At 40.0% G+C, this 20,526-nt stretch overlaps 1 protein-coding gene across 1 annotated transcript in view; it reads left to right on the forward strand.

Moving 5' to 3' along the window:
- Nucleotides 1-20,526, forward strand: part of LOC104271569 (probable phospholipid-transporting ATPase IIB) — a gene marked incomplete at its 5' end in the record, with an annotated part of 36,685 nt that overhangs the window by 13,520 nt on the left and 2,639 nt on the right. Inside the window, 14 exons of the mRNA XM_009866274.1 lie at nucleotides 1,167-1,415; nucleotides 9,666-9,827; nucleotides 10,502-10,594; nucleotides 11,752-11,835; nucleotides 12,346-12,516; nucleotides 13,260-13,358; nucleotides 15,147-15,236; nucleotides 15,670-15,814; nucleotides 16,144-16,208; nucleotides 16,626-16,781; nucleotides 16,934-16,998; nucleotides 17,328-17,436; nucleotides 18,974-19,031; nucleotides 19,656-19,859. Of these exons, the coding sequence (XP_009864576.1) occupies nucleotides 1,167-1,415; nucleotides 9,666-9,827; nucleotides 10,502-10,594; nucleotides 11,752-11,835; nucleotides 12,346-12,516; nucleotides 13,260-13,358; nucleotides 15,147-15,236; nucleotides 15,670-15,814; nucleotides 16,144-16,208; nucleotides 16,626-16,781; nucleotides 16,934-16,998; nucleotides 17,328-17,436; nucleotides 18,974-19,031; nucleotides 19,656-19,859 (1,750 nt within the window). The remainder of the gene's footprint in view (nucleotides 1-1,166; nucleotides 1,416-9,665; nucleotides 9,828-10,501; nucleotides 10,595-11,751; nucleotides 11,836-12,345; nucleotides 12,517-13,259; nucleotides 13,359-15,146; nucleotides 15,237-15,669; nucleotides 15,815-16,143; nucleotides 16,209-16,625; nucleotides 16,782-16,933; nucleotides 16,999-17,327; nucleotides 17,437-18,973; nucleotides 19,032-19,655; nucleotides 19,860-20,526) is intronic.

Consider the following 20,526-nt stretch of genomic DNA (forward strand, 5'->3'; position numbering starts at 1 on the left):
GTTCAGCAGATTGCAGTCAGGAGGAAAAAAGAATGGTTTCTGAAGAGGTTTGCTGAGTTACCCTGGAGTGAACAGAAGAGCCTTCAGTAGCACTGCTGATAGATTTGATGTGCTGACTTCAAAAAACAAGCAACAACAACAAAAAAACCCAACCCACCCCAAAAAACCAACGCCTCCCCAAAAAACCCGCACAAAAACCCCACCCCAAACCAAAAACCAACCCATTAACTTTCAGCTCTTTACAAACATATACTGCTTCCTCTTAAAAGCTGAATTCAGCCATGTGCTTGAGCATTTCTGAAGGCTAACACCAAGTAGTGCCAGTGTAGTGGTTATGCAACAGTAATGTGATCTTCAAATATGCTTCAAACTATTATTTTTGCGTGATTATTTTATTAGATTGTTGCATTCTTGCAAGGACAAACAAACTTCAGCCTGCAGCAAAAACGTACAAATGATATTAGCTCACAAGAAAACTAGAAATTGTGTGGCTTATAAATAAAATCAGCAATAATTGCACTTTAATGACTCACAATATTTATACTTAACGGTGATACTTGCTTTTGTTCTTTTCATCCATACTAATGTGATCATCTTTAAAGTACAGAGGTTTAGGCAAATATTTAAAAGAAATTTTTTTTTCAATTTAATGGCATTGGATACTAAAGATCACCACCAAAACATCACCCTTGCAGTTCTGTTTTAGTGTTTCTCAACTCATCCAATTGATTACCAGCTTAAATATGTCTTTATGTAAAGGACATTAAAGGACTATTGGTGCAGATGACCAAAAAAGGTGAGCTCTGAAGTGAGGGACCAGGGTTTTCTGCAGAATCTAGCCAGCCTCTTCTCTCCATTTACTGTGTCCTTGCTTTTATTTCACGGTTTCCAGTCACCTGCAGGCTCTGTGGCTGAAATCCCAACTGCACATGTGAGGGAGAGAACCCACAGTTGCCTATCGGTTCTGCAGAAAAGTTGATGAGGGGTTTTCTGAATCACAAACTGAATGGCTTAGCGGCAGCTTATATAAAATAAATGTTACTATCCTTGTCGTTTATCAACCCTTGTAAAGGGAGCTATCAGATATAGATATAGAGATAGTAATGTTCATGTTTTGCTTCCATTGTTGAATATTGTTTTGCTATTCATTGCTTTGGGTCTTAAAGGTGCACTCGCAGAGCAGTGGCAACAGTACAAGCTCGACACCGTCTCGGAAACCTCAGTCGGCTGCGCCCAAAGTCCGCAAGAGCGTGAGCAGCCGGATACACGAGGCGGTGAAGGCCATCGCCCTGTGCCACAACGTCACTCCCGTGTACGAGTCCCGGGCTGGTGTGTCTGGAGAAACAGAATATGCAGAGGTGGATCAGGACTTCAGCGATGAAAATCGAACTTACCAGGCTTCCAGCCCCGATGAGGTTAGTATGTGAGGGTGAAAAAAAGTGTATCTCATGAAGAACGGGATAAGCTAAAAGGAGCAGAACTGTGAAGGAAGGGTATCTTGAACTGGGATTTCTTTAAAATCAGCAGTAATCTTGTTTTATTTCCTCTACAGCTGGTGGAAAGATCTGATGTCTCTTTCTTACCTAAGTGTTTTCAGTTATTTGACTAAAAGTTCTGTGAAGTCACTGCTTTGGGATCAACACTGCGTTGAGTATTTCAATGGAAGTTATTAGATGTATTCTCAAAACGTGAATCCATGTATGAATTAGCATATACACACAAAAGGGAATATGAAACTGTTTTGAGTGGTGGTCAGCCAGGTCCATTAGCCAGAGACACTATCAGTTAGTGGGATGTATAGCTTCTTAACAGGAAAAAAAAACAAACTCAAACCCTCAGCAGCTTCATAATCTTCACGTTTCAGTCAAAATTGCATCAAGTGTGGCACAGATACAAAACCATATTTCAATGAAAACATGCATTTACTTCCATTTAAATCCAAATTTTAAACAAATCTCACTGCTTTCAGTCAATCTTGGAGTTACTGTTCTGAATAATTCTGGTTTGGGGCCTAAATGGCTTGCCTAAAATTCCATCAGAAAGATACTGGAAGAAAAAGGCAAAGCCCAGGTTTCAAGATACTGCAAAGTAAGTGTAAAGAATAAACAGAGCCCATTCACTTTATAAAAACGTGTGTGTATCTGATAGACTAAAATGGAGAAAGTGGAGTATTTCAAGGCTGGTTTACCTCTGGAAGTGAGTAGGTTGAGGGACATCTTTGTTTTCAAGAAATTCAAGCCATATCTGAAGTTTGGATGTACTTACGTTGGTGGTGTAGCCCCGGTGGCTTTGTCATGATCAAAACAAGGTGGTTGCAAGATGTGGAGATGAGATTGCTTGTCTGAAAGCCTGTCTATTTTTCTGGCTGTACAAGATCATCTAACAAAAGATAATACTTCTTCCACAACCTTCATCTTGCCACAGCGTAACCTGTGGTTCTTGCTATACGTGTGGTTTACTTGGCTAATATATCCCCACCTCTAATATGAATAAAACTTCAGGAATTCGAGCTGCAAGCTGTAATTGCCAAAAGTAGCAAGTCTGTAAGAAGCATTTTTAGGAATGTCAGAAATAAAATTCAATCTGTCTTCACGGAGTGCCGAACAAGCAGGCATGGCGTGTGTTTCAGATGCTGTAGACACAGCTCACAGCGTCAGAGGATTGTAGAATCTAAAGAAGTGGCTGGTTCCTTTTTGTTTCTCAAAGATAGTGCTTGAAACCCTAGTAAAATTATCATATTGAACAAATATGCCTTAGTATAATGAGAAATTGATGCTAAATGGAGTCTTATAAAAAAATGAAGCTACAAAAAACATTTAAACAGCATAAAAATTGCTGGATGACAGCAAAAAGCCTAAGAGTTGAAAGACTAGCAGGTCTTTATCATAATTTTTTAAAGAGGTCTATTGATGCAATGTTTGCAAATCACTGGAGCCTAAGGAAAATAATGTAAATGGTTCATTATTTAGCTTATTGAACTTTCCTGCAGTTAGGTTGACGGATGATGCCAATGTTTCCCAATCACCGAAGTACCATTTTAAAAGCATTTTTTATTGAATAAAGTGCTTTGAATATTGCACCCTGGAGCTTTATTTAGGGAAATGGTTCAATTGATGTTTTCTGTTTAACCTCAGCACTGACCTATCACAACATATTTGGTTAATAAGCAGCATTATCATTTAATAGACTTAACCAGTTTTATGCATTGTACTTTCTCAACATTACAATTCCGTTCTCTTAGATTTTGTTTATGGATCTGGCTTGATTGCAGTCTTTTAAAAGAAGATGTTATTTGCGCAGTTGTCTGTTGCGTTGTACAATATTGCGTGATATCACTGTAGCATGTAAAGAGCAGAGAACAACATGTAAGTATAAACTATTCTGCCATGCAAGGAAGGATAAGAAGCAGTTTAGCAGTACGTTGGCACGCTCTGCACTTTAATGAATCGACTCGAGGAATTCATTTGAAATTCTTCACATCTGTGTGCGTACGTGTGCATCCATATACAGATCAAGCAGAGCCATAAGAAAGTATGCACATTCAGAAGTGGGTGCATTCATCAGAAAATATGTATTTATCTGTTGCTGGACTAACCCGAGATAAGTCGCTGATTTGGTATTCATAATGTGAACCCTGCTTATTCCAGGCTCTTTGTTTCTTATGATAAGTGATCAATATTTCATTTTCTCTGAAAGAGTGGAAAGTTTCATTTGTCTGTCACTTGTCCTCTACAGCTGTAGCATAGCAAACAATGGGCATTCACTGGGAACGCGCTGAAAAAAAGGAGTGCGGCTCTGCTTGGCCATCGGAGGTTTGGGCTCAGTTCCTCTGCAGCAAGCCAGCTACCTTAATGTAATGAACAATCATAAAAGGATATAAGCTAAGTAGGTGAAGCGATGGAGTTCAGAGGGCGCAGACCCAAGCAGTGCAGGGCCATGCTATGAACAGGAGCCTTCGAGGACCTTTGCTCCCCTTGGTCAGACAAGATTGATCAGGCAGGATTTTTAATGACTGCTTACTCTCATAAACCAGCTAGTTATTGCTTATGCTTTGTCCTGTGCTGCTATAATCTTGAGCATTTCTAATTCCTGGATTTTGAATATTTAAATACCCCCTTAAAACGTGGTCAGTTATTTAATTCCGACGTTTCTGTCCAGACACAACAGAGTTGCTGAAATTAATTACAAGGGTACAAAGCCAATAATTTAAAAAGAGACAGGGAAATGATATGCCCTTAGTGAAGCAGCTTTTGTGTTTACAAAAGTGAAGCTGTAATGTATGAGACGTGTTGTATTGTTTAATTCATTTTATTGTGTGCGCTTATTGAAGCAAGACTAATTGTGTTGTTTTGTCAATGTATTGTGAAAAGCAAATCAGTCAGTAGCATAAAACCATCGCTTTCATGACCTTCGAGACCCACAAAGAATAACTACTCCATAGCTTGTCTTGAATATTGATCGGCAGCTTTGTCACATGATCAAGCCGTAGTTTTAAGTTAATAATTTTATTTTAATTATGAAGTTGCTTGATGAAAAGCGATGGACTGCAAGCCTTAGTTATCAAATCGTTTATAGATATAAACAAGCCAGTGCTGCTTGGAAACATCTGCAAGTTGTTGAGCAATCCAAACAGAAACGGTTGGGGACACTCAGGCAGTGGGAAAAAGCAATCTCACTGCTTCAACCTTAACTTCAAAAAGCCTCTACTCTGAGATGTCATGCCTAGAACCTCTGTATTCTTTACGTGGCAACCTGATTTTGAAAGGAGATTCTGTTAGCCCAAGTGAAGATGCTCTTAATTAAATACTCTGAAATAAATGAAAGTTGGCTACGGGAGAAGTCTTCTGGGCAGCAAAACGAGTTTAGAAGGTTTCCATCCCTAGTCCTTCTTTCTCACTCTACAGATTGTTCTCTCATATATGCCAAAACAGTGGAAGCCTTGGTTTATACGAGTTGTTTTTAAGTGGTCATAGCACAGCTCCGAAGAGCTGTCAGCGCAACTGTGAGGGAACTCCCCGACTGGATGGGGTGGAAGAGAACTGCCACCGCCCGCCACAAGGCAGCGCATCTTTTTCTCAAACCTGGAACATTTTCTGAGCTTCTGCCCAATGGTAGCAGGTAGGATTGTTCTAGTAACTGAAGGTCTTCAGCACCTCACTTTGTGGATTTGTATCACTGTGTGCCCAAAGGCAAGGCAAGTTTTTGTTTCTTCAAGTGACCATACCAGGTCTTCTTTAACTGGGAACTCTTCACACCGTCATGCTCTCAAGATGACACGTAACTAGGCTTAGTTACATTTTCTGCAGAGCAATTCCCCAAACTGAAAAGGAGTAAGACAGCTGGGTGAGAAGTGGTATCTCCTTGATCCGGAGGAAGTTATGGAAGATGTTAATCAGAGAGGAATCAAGAGTGCCTTTCTGTGAGTACATCATTCACCCTCATGGGGAAAGGTCCGGAGAATTCAGGGATGGGCTTTGAGTGAGGAGCGATGCTCTATGTGCTGTTTGAACGGCCCAAAGCCACTCAGCGTTTTTCAGAGGGAAGCAAACTCCTGTTATTTGATGGGGAAGGGAGGTAGTTAACTCTTCCATCCTCAAGAGTTAAAAATAGATAAAGGTGTGGCTGTTCCTTTAAATGCTTTCTATGGACAGTCGGTTTCATCTTAGATGTCGGCCTTAAATATTGGCACCATAGCTGAAAAAAATCATTTAGAATGCAGTTGCTTTACGTAACAAGATTTTTGTGGCCTGTCAGCTTACACAGAATCATAGAATGGCCTAGGTTGGAAGGGACCTTGGAGATCATGTAATCCAACCTCCCTGTCATGGGCAGGGACGCCACCTCTCGACTAGATCAGGCAACACATGGGGACCAAATGGGAACCGAGCGGGAATCCAACCCGCGACCTCGGTGTTGTCATTGTTGTCAGCACCGCGCTCAACCCACTGAGCTAACCGGCGCCCTACGTATTTCCTAAAGGTTTTTTAAATTGTTGATCTGTATTTATGTTAGGTTAAAATCGGTCTAATGTTCTAATTAAATAAGCAGTTTCCAATCCACAACACAAATAATGGATTTGGGGTTTGTTCTGCTTGATGCGGGGTTTATGAACTCCCTGTAGGCTTAGGTTTTGTAGCTGATAAAATAGGTAATTGCATCCTTGTCGCTTAACAGCCCCGTGTGCTTCTGGAACTTTCTAGAAACTTCTTAACGTTTTTTTTATTTTGATTTAGTTCTGTAAATGAACACTTATAAACAAATGGGGTGACTGTGTCCCCAAAGCATGGGATTAGTATGCAGGGCTGCCCTGGGCTTCCCAGGTGTTCCTTCTTCACAGCCCTCTCAAGATGTTCTTCAGGCTGCTGAGCTGGTCACAGCGTCCCGCTCGGAGAAACTCTTTCCACCTCCTGAGCTGGGACTGCTGTAGGTTACGTTGTGGGTCATGCAGTTACTGCTCAGGTTGAAGGAGTTTCCTTAAGAAGCCTCTAAATTTGGCTTTGAGTGGGAATCTGGACTGTGGTAACAAGAGTTTGGGGCTGTGAACGGTGGAAGCTCTGAGGATTGGGTGGCCTCTAGTGGAGAGACGCTGCTGATGGGGGCACCAGAGCTCGGGTGGTAAATGGAAACATCTGAATGATTTGGGGTAAGAAGCACTAAAGAAGAGGTGTTTCTCCATAGCTTTTGTCAGATCTGTTCCATTTCTGTTTTGTAATGCAAGTATTTGCCACCTTCATTCCTGATTTGGAAGTTGCTCCCAACCTTATCACGGGAGAGGTCGATACCTATCTTCGCACTTCATATTGATGAGGAAAACAGCCAGCAAGTTGGAAACTGTGGAAGCTCTCTCGGACTCCACATACGAAGTCACCTGTACCAGGAACACCAGGGAGTCAGTGGGTTCAGGTGCAGGGAAAACCCCACGCCTGCCCAGGTACTTCTGCCTCCTAGGCAACTGGTGTCCAGGGAAGGGAAGCTTGGTGAGAAGACAGACAAGAGCCACAAAATAGTCAAATAAGTCCCTTAGCTGGATTCAGGAAAGTTGACGCATTTCATCTGTGCATGTTAGGAAATTAATGGTTAATATTATAATTAGAGTGGATTGTTTTAAAACAGAATGGTAGTATCACAAGCAAAGGCTTTTCACAGAATCACAGAATGTTGGGGGTTGGAAGGGACCTCTAGAGATCGTCTAGTCCAACCCCTCTGCCAGAACAGGATCACCTACAGCAGGTCACACAGGAACGTGTCCAGGCGGGTTTGAAAGTCTCCAGAGCAGGAGCCTCCACACCCTCTCTGGGCAGCCTGGGCCAGGGCTCCGGCACCCGCACAGCCAACAAGTTTTTCTACTGCTTTTGTGGAACCTCCTGTGCTCCAGCTTGTACCCATTGCCCGTTGTCCTGTCATTGGACATCACTGAAAAGAGCCTGGCTCTGTCCTCCTGACACTCACTCTTTACATATTTATGAGCTTTAATGAGGTCACCCCTCAGGCTCCTCTTCTCCAAGCTGCAGAGCCCCAGCTCCTTCAGCCTTTCCTCCCCAGGGAGATGTTCCATCCCTCCATCATCCCTGGGGCTGCGCTGGGCTCTCTCCAGCAGTTCCCTGTCCCTCTGGAGCTGAGGGGCCCAGAACTGGACACACAGTTCCTTTGACTGCATTATCTGACTACATGCAAGACGTCAAACTCTGGAAGCCACCACTGCTGCGTTTACCTGGCATTTATGGGGTCCTTGACGTGTGCACGCTAGATTTCAAGACCATTTTAATGTTAAAGTTTCAGAAATGCATTGAGGAGAAGAGAATACACTTGTAGAGGGGAAACCCTGAGAAGAGAGAACTACCTAAAAATCCTTTTTCTGAACTCTGTATAGCCAACCATTCAGGATACATGTGTTTGCTATGATGTAATAATTTAGATTTTCGTGCCACTTGTGAAATACTTTTTTTAATACATATATAGAGAGAGATTTATATATTCTAAAAGCTTCAGATATTAAATTACAAGGTCTGGTTGTGTTGTTCTGGATGCTGTTGAGGTTTAGCTGCTCTGATTCATTATGAATCATGAGAGTCAAACCTAATGCCTTCCTCTCAAGTTTGTTCAGTTGCCTTTTAGGCATCTCTTTGGCTCGAGCCTCATTGACTCTTTTTGTTGTGGTATTTGCACTGATGAATTTAAAAGGAAAAAAACCAAACAATGAAATACATGCAGTTGTGTGTAGGCCAGGTATAAGAATCTGAAGTGACTGTGCTGCAAAATGCTAATTTGCATGGTAGGTGAAGCCAAGCATAAACGAAATAATAAACAGATGTGAGTCACCAAATATAGAAGACTTTAGTTGTAGCTGCAGAGGGACACAAATGAGATGATAGGGTATTAGTAGAAAGATGCAATTTACAGGTCAGAATGTAATAGTAACCTTTCACTGTGAAAATTGAAAATTAACCTTGGGAGTATTGGATCATTTGCAGCTTATGTAGTACTTTTATTGAAGAGGGGAAAATCTCTAAAAAGACTTCCTGCGATTTTCAAGATTTTCAAGTGGTGCTTTTCAACGTGTGCTATTTTCTCTTCTGTGCCTACATCTCACTGCCTTTTGGGTTGGCGTTACCTACATAGAAGGCACGACTAGGGTTCCGTAGGGGTTTGTGCAACTTGTTTTTTCTTTTCCAATTACAAATGTTTGTAGAAGCTACGGTTCTTTACTTGCTTTGGGTGAAATTCTTGGTGAGCATTAGTCATCATGTCTGTTGGACTTACCTAGGGAGTTTAGTACTTGCATGACTGCTTGATTTTTTTATTTTTTAATCTTACTTGAGATGAATAGCACAGACAGGTTCCATAAAAATCACGTGAACTTCATTACAATTGTCTTTCTAGTCGTCTAAATATCTATTTTCCAGTAATATTTAGCAGCAGCATTTTAAAAAAGAGAAAAATAGCAAATGTCTAATGCATGCCTTTAAGATGCCCTATAGTGAGCAGTGATTTCTGTATAATGCAACATATCTGGGTTTGCAAAAAGGACTGTGAGAAGTGCGTTCGTGGGATGCAGCATTATCAACTTGGTTTTCATCTCATTTGATTTGGTAAGAATTCATATTGCTGTTGAAACAAAATAATAAAATAACGCAAGTGAATAAAGTAAGCTGAAAATAAGATCTTTTGCTCGTCTATTTACTATGTATTACATGCATGTAATTGTAGATCTAATAAATTATTTTATGTGGTGGTACTCCCAAAATCTTTCACTGACATAGCGGTGGTTTTGGTACAGAAATTGTGTTTTGATTTTGCATAGTTTCTTCTGGATGTCCTTTGAGTATTGTTGAACGTATACCTGATTTTTCTTTTAAAACCGTTATATCTGAACAATATATTCTGAATACCTCATTGGCAAGAATAATTTCAAGCAAGTTGGTTTTTTATTTTTAATCTTCATAAGAATTTTTTGCAAGCTTTCTGAAGGAAAGTATCCATTTGGTGTGTGCAGTCTGTTGCTATTCACTTTTTTTTTCCTCTAGATTCTTGGAAGAGTTTAGACTTGTACCCTAGCAACAGTTGTTTGGCTTTAGCCTAATTGATATAACAGCATAATAGACCTCTCACACTGAGACACGTCTCTTTTTTTCACTTTTTTTTTTTTTCTTCCCCCGTTTCTCTAGGTAGCCCTGGTGCAGTGGACTGCGAGTGTGGGTCTCACCCTGGTGAGCAGGGATCTGACCTCGGTGCAGCTGAAGACCCCCGGCGGCCACATCCTCACCTACTATATCCTGCAGATCTTCCCCTTCACTTCCGAGAGCAAGCGCATGGGGATCATAGTCAGGGTAATTCTGGGTGTGTTCTGGGTGTTCGTGGTTTTTCTTTCGCCAAAAAAGCTTTCGCTGAATGTCTCTTTTTTTAAAATAAAATTTAATAGAAGCTTGATGCTTCAGGGAGCGCATTTCATGAGATTTTTCAAATGGAAATTATACCCTTGACATGTGCAATACTAGGCAAGCAATTGTAGGAAAAAAATCAGGCTAACCTGATGTTGCCGAGAGCTTGATAAAGGCCAAACTCTTCTCCTGCGTGGCGGCAGTTAATTGCACTACTTCACACCTAGCCTCTGATACTGCAAGCTTTCAAGCCTTGTTTTTGAGTTTTCTGTTTGTTTCTTTCATACAAAATCTGTGTCATTGACTTTGGTTAGAAGTGATCCTCTTATATGAGAAAGTAGGGAGTATGGATGGAATCGGAGAGGTTGTTGGAATTAGGAATGTCCCTGCTCACTGCAGGGGGGTTGGACTTAGACGATCTTTAACGGTCCCTTCCAGCCCCAAACATTCTGTGATTCTTTGATCAGGTAATAAAGCCTACCCACCTCTTGGCAAGGTGCTTAGTCTTTTATAAATAATAATCCATTGACTACTTTAAAGGACAGTTAGGTTGTTCGTAGTTAACTGTTTTGACTGTATAAACAGATTTTCCCCCCCTCCCCATTTCTTTCTTAAAATTTTAGGATGAATCTTCAGGAGAAATTACATTTTACATGAAGGGTGCAGATGTTGCAATGTCCACAATTGTGCAGTACAATGATTGGTTAGAAGAAGAGGTAAGAAACAAAATGGAAATATATAAAAATTAAAATATTGTAAAATAATTTTAAAAAAAGATGGATATTATCGGAATAGATTTAAAGGAGAACCTGAACCAATGCAGTAATGGGGTTTTGAAGTCCCATTACTTATATCTTGAATGGATTTTAAGGGATTAAAACTATTTTCAGTTCTTGAATAACCCACAGGAAAAGCAAAGCTGGTAGTCGTAGCAGAACACCTTCCTACTTAAAAGAAGGAGATTTTTCATTGACTGGCCTTACACATAAAACCTCATTACTTCTGAGAAGTATTCTGCTATAAGCATGTTTATCCTGAAATGCCCTTGTTTTGTCAAATTCTGCAGTGAGGTATAATTATGAATCACAAAGTTTAGTAAGGGTTGTGGCCGAATTGAAATATTTTTTTGCCACACTTATTAAACTTCATATAAAATAGCTAATGGCTGAATTTCAAAACAGATTTTTCACTTTGTGGCTGTAGTAGGTACCAGCAATTATCTTATTTTGACCCTACATACAGACAATATGTTAATACAATGATTACACCATGTATGTTCATAATGGTATTGGCAATATGAATCAATATCTGCTGCAGGGCAGTTTGATTTATTCGGGGACATGAATAAATTAAACTCCCTCAAGACCTAGCAAAATGTCATAAAAATTACTTTTGGCGATAATGATGCACAATTAATTGTAAAATACTTGTTTAATTTATTTAGCTTTATGAGGTCAAATCAATAAGTGCTTTGCACTGGACAGCCTTGTTTTTCATTAAGACGTGCTATTCCGCAGCTATTTTTAATGCGTAGATATTTTTCTGGTAAGAAGTGCGTTCACTGGAAAAAGAAAATATAGCTCTGTTATGTGCCTCAAAACCAGTTTTAATTTATTGTAAAGCTTCAACCTAAAGGATGTTTCCTTTAAGCTAGCAGAGAAAAATCCAGTTGCCTTATGAATAACATACCACTTCGTTTTGGAGACCTGAAGTATAATGGCTTTTTAGTCCATCTGTGGCTTCTCCAGAATAATCTAAGAGTCTAAAGAAACACCAGAAGTTATTGCAGAGATGCCCCCTGTTACGATGTAGAATAAAACATGTACATACACTTGAATATTTGCATAACTGTTGTGTGGTTTCGTCCCTTTAGTGTGGTAACATGGCACGAGAAGGACTGCGTACGCTGGTTGTTGCCAAAAAGTCACTAACTGAAGAACAGTATCAGGATTTTGAGGTACGAAGGGGCAGGAGCAATCTTGCGCTTCACCGTATTTGAGTTACTTCAAGGGGCACATTCCTCTTTGTTTATTCTGTTAAGATGGCAAAAAGGAGATTCGTATTTAAAATATCCAGACCGATCTGTTGTTGTCATTGGTTAGCGATGGCTCTGCAGGCACACACAGGATGCTTTTGCTTCGTTCTGTGACTGGGCGGCGCTTTCCCAGAAGCTGGCACAATGTTCATTCTGTAGCTTCAACATAACCCAAAGAATCTACTTGTTCTCAAAGATAAGGGCAGTTCTGCTTAGATGCTGTGATGCCTAATTCTTAATAGTTCTTTCAGCAGGTGATATGTCAGAAAAATACATAGATAGCATTAGGCGTAAAGGAGAATTCACTCTTTTAATCTTGTTCTTTAAAGACAAACCTTTAGCCTGATGAATCTGCAATGTACCTGACTGGTAGGCTGAATGTGCACTTGATGTGCCGAAGCAAACTGAGTGGTTTTGTGTTTACGCAAACAGAGTCGCTATAACCAGGCGAAGTTAAGCATACACGATAGAAACCTGAAGGTTGCTGCTGTCGTAGAGAGTTTGGAGCGAGAAATGGAGTTGCTGTGTCTCACTGGAGTAGAAGATCAGTTGCAAGCAGATGTTAGACCGACTCTAGAGATGCTAAGAAATGCTGGAATAAAGGTACGAAACACATACTGCTGATATAACAGATGATCATTTATGAACTTTTTTTTACCAGTACATGAATTGTTTGTGTAGGGTCAGGTTCGTTCAAAGAAATAGGCCAAGCCCTAAGTACGTTCTGGGCACGAGCTGGCAGAAACAAGCAGGACTTTGTGGGGGAAGTTCCCTTGTCCACCGCAGGTTTCCCTGATGTTAAGCTTACACCCGCAGGAGAGCTGCTGATGGATGAATGTGTGTGACTCCCAGCCATTTATCCCCTGACTGGCTGCAGTAAGCTGGCTTAAGAACAGATGGATGCTCAACCTTACTCCTTAAGCTTTGATGCTTTAATCCATGTTCTACCTTTGCAGGATCTCTTTGGAGCGTTGGGACTGTAGCTCTTTAAGATCATCAAGTCCAACTGTAAGAGTAGCATTGCCAGGTCTGCCACTAACCCATGTCCCTGAGCACCACATCTACCTGGCTTTTAAACACCCCCAGGGATGGGGACTCCACCACCGCCCTGGGCAGCCTGTGCTCGGGCTTGACAACCCTTTTGGGGAAGAAGTTTCTCCTGATGTCCAACCTAAACCTCCTCTGAAGCAACTTGCTCATTGATTTTCGTTTAGAGTGCGCATGTCAGTGTATTTTCTGTGGTAATCTAATCCCCAAATGTACCAGAAAAAGGTTGAAGAGAGATGTTATTTAGATGTGGAAAACAGACCATGTCCAATGGAGTAAACTTTTACATTATTTTGCAGATATGGATGTTAACAGGAGATAAACTGGAGACAGCGACTTGCATTGCAAAAAGTTCTCACTTAGTGTCTAGGACTCAAGATATTCACATTTTCAGACCTGTAAGTAAAGTTCCAGCTCTTTTGTTGGTTCATCAGAGGACAACTGATCAAATGATGCTTTATGTGATTAGTAGTTGAAAACTACTTGTTGAAAACTGTCAGGTTATTGCACTGAGCAGCGCAGTAAGGGTCAAGAAATGCTCATAGCCAGGTTTGGGTGACCTCTGTTCAGTGTGTGTCACACTCTCCACGTACTCAGAGGACAGGGTAAGGTACCTCTGAGTAGTCGTGGAGAGGGGTCTGGGGGAGGTGCTGAGCCAGGACGAGGGGGTGGCCAGGAGTTCAGGCTGCCCAAATGTGGTTTTTGCTTGTTCTAGCATTTTCCTGAATAGAACTCTTTAGACTCGAGCAGAATTAATCCCAAATTAAGCTGTGATGCCAACAGCTGCCGTATTGACGTAGTTCAAATCAGCATGAGAAAATTAGGGTGATTTTTTTTTTTTTTTTATATCATGATATGTATTTGCATTTTATTAACAGACTGCTTAAGTTAATAATTAGAAAGGTAAACTGAACATCTTTTTTAATGCATTTTGGTGACATTTGCAGAGCATCAACTCTACTGAAGCCAAACAAAAATAGATTTTTCCAGACGTTGATTGATGCTGTGTGATCAGACATAATATGTCTGTGTTTGTTCTAAATGAACCACTTGCACCTACAGAAATAATTATATGAATATAATTTACATGTAAATGTTGTTTCTTCTGAAGCATCAGAATGGCAAATTAGGCCCTGCAGACTACTATTTGCAATTAAATTATTAATGCTTCTGATAAAACTTCAGATCAATTTTTGTTGACCTTTCCTTGTTGTAATGCCACAAATTAAGTCTTCCTGAACAAAATCTATTTAGTTGAGTCAGATTTTTATTTTCATTACCTTGACTGGTAATAAGAGATCAGCATAAAACTGTGTTAACTTAAGGGTACACGAAGTTTTAAATTAGTTAGAAAAATGGATTTATGCAGAATTATTTCTGTGGCCGTATTTGTTGCGAAGAAATAACTGGTGGATTAATGTAAGAAAATACTAAGCACTCTGACACCTATTTTACTTACAAATTAATGCATTTTAGTTATAAATTAGTAAATAAAAAAATTATTTACTACTGGGTCTTCCCAAAGCGATGCACTTTGGTTTTAACGCTCTCCCTTTTTGTTCTTCTGAGACTCAGCTCCTTCATTTTGGATTGAAATTAACTGATGCGTTGTTCTAGAAGTATTTACCATTTTTTATAAAATAAACAAACAAACCAAACCAACCAACCACTCACCCCCAAAAAAAAACCCAACCACTTTGTTGGGTGGAAAGTGAGGCAGAGCGGGCAATTACTGCTCAGCAGCGTGCGTCAGGTGCTGACGTGCACTTTGGGTAGGAGCAGGCTAAGCACGAAACTTCACGTTCAGACTTAACCTGTTTTAAAAATTATTGAATTAAAGCCCTGGCAGAGCCAAAACTAGAATTCTGTGCTTGGAACTTTGCCTTGCATTATAGCTATAAAATAATTTGATCTTTTAGGGGAGAGGAAAAAAACCAGCAAAAACACCACACCAAAACAAACTGCTTGCCAGTCTCCTCAAAATCTGTTTATAATTTAAATTTTTCATGTTCTCTGTCCTAACTCAAAACATCCTGTGGGTATGGGCTTGCACTGGGATAAAACACTTGAATCACCGAGGTTTTTCTGGGTATGAGTTCTCAAAACCTCATTTATTTAGGCAGGGAGTTTTTTGGGTTTTTGAAAGAATGTAAGTAAATCTTTTAAGCGAGGGTGTCTTATCGAAGGTTACCACTCGAGGAGAAGCTCACTTAGAACTCAACGCCTTCAGGAGGAAGCATGACTGTGCCTTGGTGATATCTGGGGACTCGCTTGAGGTAAGAACTTGGTTGCTGGCAAATTACATTTATCTCCGTGCTTATGTTCAAAAAGTAAAATATCTATGTCTTCACGGCCTTAAACTTTTTCCTAATATTTGCCCATACTTCAAGCTGCCCTTAGAAATACTTTTGTGCTAATTAGAGGATGTATGTTCTCAATGGGCAGATGTTATTGGTTCCCTGGTCTCCTGCGTGCTAACAGAATGGGATTTGTACGCAGCATGTTTTAGTATTGGCTCTCTAAATAAAGAATATCAGTTTAAAATAATAAAGCCACAGTCAGGGGAGTGTGGCTTTTTTTTTCTCCCAGGTGGCTGTTGTGCAAGCAAATCTCAATAGAAGAATCGTTTATACTGTGTTTTTGTGTTAGAGTTGTATTCAATTGTAAGTCAATGCAAACATTTATTTTTATTTTTTTTTCCCCCTTTAGGTTTGTCTGAAGTATTATGAGCATGAATTTGTAGAGTTGGCTTGTCAGTGTCCGGCTGTCGTGTGCTGCCGATGTTCTCCCACCCAAAAAGCTCATATTGTGAAACTGTTACAGCACCACACCGGGAAACGCACGTGTGCGATAGGTAACTGTTGGCACCATCTTCCTTCGCAGTAGCTAAGATCTATAATCGACTTTAGCAGTAGGTGGCACCATTGGGAAACGGCTGAAACAAAAGTAGAGAAACTTGACCCAGCAGCCCGCCAGGTGTGAGGTAGCTGTAGCAGAACATGCCGTTCTGTGAGGAAGGCGTGGATATCCTCTCTGTGCCACGGGGAAAAGTCTCGATAGCCAAAGTAATTAATCGTAACCCACAGATAAATTGTATAAATTTAAAGGTGTCTGTAGAGATTTCTAAAATGCTGTCAGGCCTAAAACCGCTGAAGAGCTGAATATTGCAGTGACTTTTTCCAGGTGATGGAGGAAATGATGTCAGCATGATCCAGGCAGCCGACTGTGGAATTGGAATTGAAGGCAAGGTAACGTTAACAGTTTTGTTATCAGTTGTGTGCACCACAGCAGCAGAGCCCGTGCCACCATCAAGTGTTATTCTTAAACAGTACCGAACTAATAATTTCTAATCAAAGTATGCTGTAATGTGATAAAAAATGCTTAGTCTTTAGTATTTTCTTTGCTTCTATGTCCTCTGCTTTATCTTTTTAAATATAAAAAGCAAGAAAAGCAAAGAATGCCATAGTTTCTGTGTAGCCTTTAGCTAAAAGACGCAGGATCTTAGAATACACACAAAATGCTGTCCTTCGTGTCTCCTTGCAGGGTTCATTTCTGAAGCGGGAGCAAACTTGACTTTTAAAATCATTTATCCTTTAAAAATTTGAAATTTGAAAGACAGCTCTTACACTGAGTTTGATACATGGGCTATTTTTCTTTTGCCCTAGGAGGGAAAGCAAGCTTCCCTAGCCGCTGACTTTTCCATCACACAGTTCAAACACATAGGGAGGCTGCTGATGGTACATGGTCGAAACAGTTACAAAAGATCAGCAGCGCTTGGTCAATTTGTCATGCACCGAGGCCTTATTATTTCAACTATGCAGGTATTTAAAACTTTGTTTCCTGAATAGTTAAAACCATTATGTCCGTCTTTGAAATGTCACAAAACCTTAATCAACCAGTATGGTTGTTTTTTCTTTATTGTAATGTCTTGTATGTAGAATTACATTAAATACATATAATTGTCTTTTTGCAGGCTGTATTTTCATCAGTCTTCTATTTTGCATCTGTTCCCTTGTACCAAGGATTCCTAATGGTAGGGTAAGTCAAAACCATCAGTGATATCTGGTAAAAAATACAGCAAACTAACTTGTTAAATGACATCAGGTAGTTGGTGTCTGCCGTGGATTTTGTACGTTTATCATTGGTGTGCTATGAAAACATGGAAGGAGGCTACAACAACTTCATCAATATTAACTATAAATCAACAGTAACTTAATTTGTAGTCAAATCAAAGTCTGATTACGCTGCGGAGGCAAGCAGCGGGCATCTCCAAAATGTTTGTAAATAGTTGTGCGACTGAACTCGGTAGATCGGTTTAAAATGCTGTTGTACAAAAGATTAAATTTATGTCCTGTCCTTTTGCCCAGGTATGCAACCATCTATACTATGTTTCCAGTCTTCTCTCTCGTATTGGATCAGGATGTGAAGCCAGAAATGGCATTGCTGTACCCAGAGCTTTATAAGGATCTCACAAAGGTATGAATGTGCTCAGATATGAACAGAGGCTGAAACCTTTGGTGTGCAAAACTGGGAATTCGTGCGATTGTTTTCTTCAGGTTTTCCATGCAAAACAGATGCACAATTTGTGTAAGGCAGGCTTTTGTACTACAAAAATAATCCTTGGTAGCAAATGTTCTGCTCTGTTTTATTAATTCACCAGTGGTTGCACTGAAATAATTCAAACATAATGGTATCTTGATAGAAAAGTTGCTTTCAGTCTGGCCCCAGGGTGTCTGATCTGATGTTATTTATGCTTATTTTTTCACAGCTCCTTTTTTCTTTTTAACTGGTAGATTAATGATGGATAGATTATTTTTTCACCCCTAATCTGTAGAAATAGCTATTGACCTCTCAAAAGCTGATTTTCTGTAAATAACAGATATCAACAGATAACTGAATTATCTGTAGGTGCTGCTTTCTGTGCGTGCACATACCTGCAAACAATGAAAATGTATAATTTCCTGACCTGCAAAAGCAAAGCAAATCTCAAAATTCTGCTTTGATAAGTTCTTTTGAGAAGTACTTCTGCTCCTTCTTCAAAGTGTCGCCTGGAAAAGTTACAACCCCAGGCAGAATCAGGTAGTCTTTTTAGGGACAGTAGATTCTTTGAAGAGGTGTCTAAAAATTTAAAAGCAGACTGCATTTGAAGAGGATCCAGACTTTTCAAAGTCTTTGTCTTTTTAGTTGTACGAAATTAGCCACTAACTATGTCAGTCTGGGAGAAATTTGTTTCATCTCATTGAAGATGCTGATTCCCTTTCTCCTCTTCAGAACCTTTACAGAGATACCAGCCTATGATAAATCTCAAAAAAGCATGGCCTTACACCTTCCATTAAAGGTCGTTGTAAGCTTGCCTGTGCAAACATGTTGGTGGACCTTGGAAGTATCTGATTTCCAAATACAGAAGCTACCCTCTGCTCAGAAGCTGCCCAGGGTGGGTGGGTGAAATGACAGTTCTTGGAGATGCTGAATCACGGGCTTCCCCAGCTTGTGTTACACCTCTGTGAATATTAAACATGTGTAACCCAAATAATTCTCTTCAGAAGGAAAAGAAAAAAGGGAATGTGGAGAAACTGGGGAGCAGAGTTCAGTGCCGGGCGGCTGACAGTCAGTGGGTGACTCTGGATGAGTGTAGCACAAAAAGTTACTGAAGTGCTGCATTTGACTTCCCTATTACAAGGGAATCTAATTGCGAGTGTTTATTACAGCCATTTATGATCATACAGCCTTAGTCATGACGCTGTGAAGCCTACGTATTTCTACGCATCGTTTCTCAAATTACGGGCTCCAGATGCAAATCTCTGCTGATGCTCTTCAGCTGGTGTTGTTCAAACATGTGCTGACATGGGCTACAATCATATTCCTGGGAACTGGTTTCTTTTCTGGGATATGCTAGTGATGGAAAAGCTTTTCAGATTTTTAAATGTCTAATAGTCAATCACTAAAGAAAAATATACAAACTGAGTAGGGTTTTTTAGTTGTGTTTAAGTGTCTTCTCCCTTGTTTCCCTTAGGGAAGATCTTTGTCATTTAAGACCTTCCTCATCTGGGTTTTAATCAGTATCTACCAAGGTAAGAGAGAGTCCTAATTGTACTGAACTGAGAAATTTTTGTCTGCTATTTGCAGTATTGTTTTTCAGCTGCAGATTGAATTCCCAAAGCTTAACGTTTCATCAGCAGTTATATATATTGCTTTCTGTTTATCTCATAAATTGATATTCCTATAGTGTGCCAGACCTATTCAAAACGCAGCATGGATTGGTATTTTTATCGGTGCATGTTGCCTAAAAAAGGAACATGTCTTTAATTAAATGATAATCCGGAAAAATTGGGATGAGTGTTTATCATATCGCATAGATTTACACGATAGTTTTCTTTCACGGAATGATAGAAGTTCTGCTGAAAAAACCTGAATTACATAATCAATTAAAAGCAATTACACTTTCAGCAATATCTCACTTATTTGTAACACTTGCCAAAATGAAGTTAATCAACAGCTCATCAGGTATAGTGCACCAAAAGGTGTTTCGTTTTCTAATAGTTTTACTGCTGGACTTTGGTGGCTTTATTTCACGTGCATAAAGTGCAGGAAATACCACTTCTGTCCTTTTAGATCGATCTTGTGACTATACATGTATATAAAAAAACCCCAAACACCTCGCCTGGTGTGGTGTTAGCTCTGCGTGTCTCTCCTAGGTGGGATTCTGATGTACGGAGCCCTGCTGCTTTTTGAATCCGAGTTCGTGCATGTCGTTGCCATTTCCTTCACTGCCCTCATCTTGACGGAGCTCTTGATGGTTGCCCTGACCATACGGACGTGGCACTGGTTGATGGTGGTGGCTGAATTCCTCAGTCTTGGCTGCTATGTGGCCTCTCTTGCATTTCTAAATGAATACTTTGGTGAGTAAATGGTGCAAGTGTTTTAGCAGAGAATTGTGCTTTGTATTTTGAATGTGCTTTTTCTCCTTTTTTTGTTAAGAATAGGTGATGTGATTTGCAGAATACAGCTTTCTCCATAAGAAATATGACTGAGTTGAAACTAGGCTTAATGTTGCGTTTAAATATTCTCTTTCTCTTTTCTCCTGGAGTTTGATGATCTTTATTCCTGTTAGCGCAACTTACCTAGACACTAAACTTTACTCAAGCTACACATGCTTTTCCCATCCTTGGTCTGATCTTGGCAGTCCAACCTGCACACCTTAAGTTGGCTTTGAGATTTGCACAATTGAAATTTTAAAATTTGAAATTTAAAAAAATCAGGCTGGTGCATTATCTTGTATGCCAAAGCAATTGGACCTCATTAGACCTAATCCTCAAGTTCAAAAGAGCCAAAGTGTTGCTGGAGAATGAGCCAGAAAGCTGTCAGGATAGATACTATATATGAATCATTGTTGCATGATAATATCAAGCTTGCTTGGCTTTAAATTGCAGTATGCCAAACTGTGTCTTAAGGTTCTGGTTGTTCATAGTTCACAAAAGGAAAGAACACGTTTCAAGTGCAAATCTCAACTGTCAGGGAACTGAGCATCAAAACAGAATTTTTTTTAATGTCAAATTATCCTGCAGG

Source organism: Apaloderma vittatum, unplaced genomic scaffold, assembly GCF_000703405.1.
Source record: "Apaloderma vittatum isolate BGI_N311 unplaced genomic scaffold, ASM70340v1 scaffold13713, whole genome shotgun sequence".
Taxonomy (NCBI): domain Eukaryota; kingdom Metazoa; phylum Chordata; class Aves; order Trogoniformes; family Trogonidae; genus Apaloderma; species Apaloderma vittatum.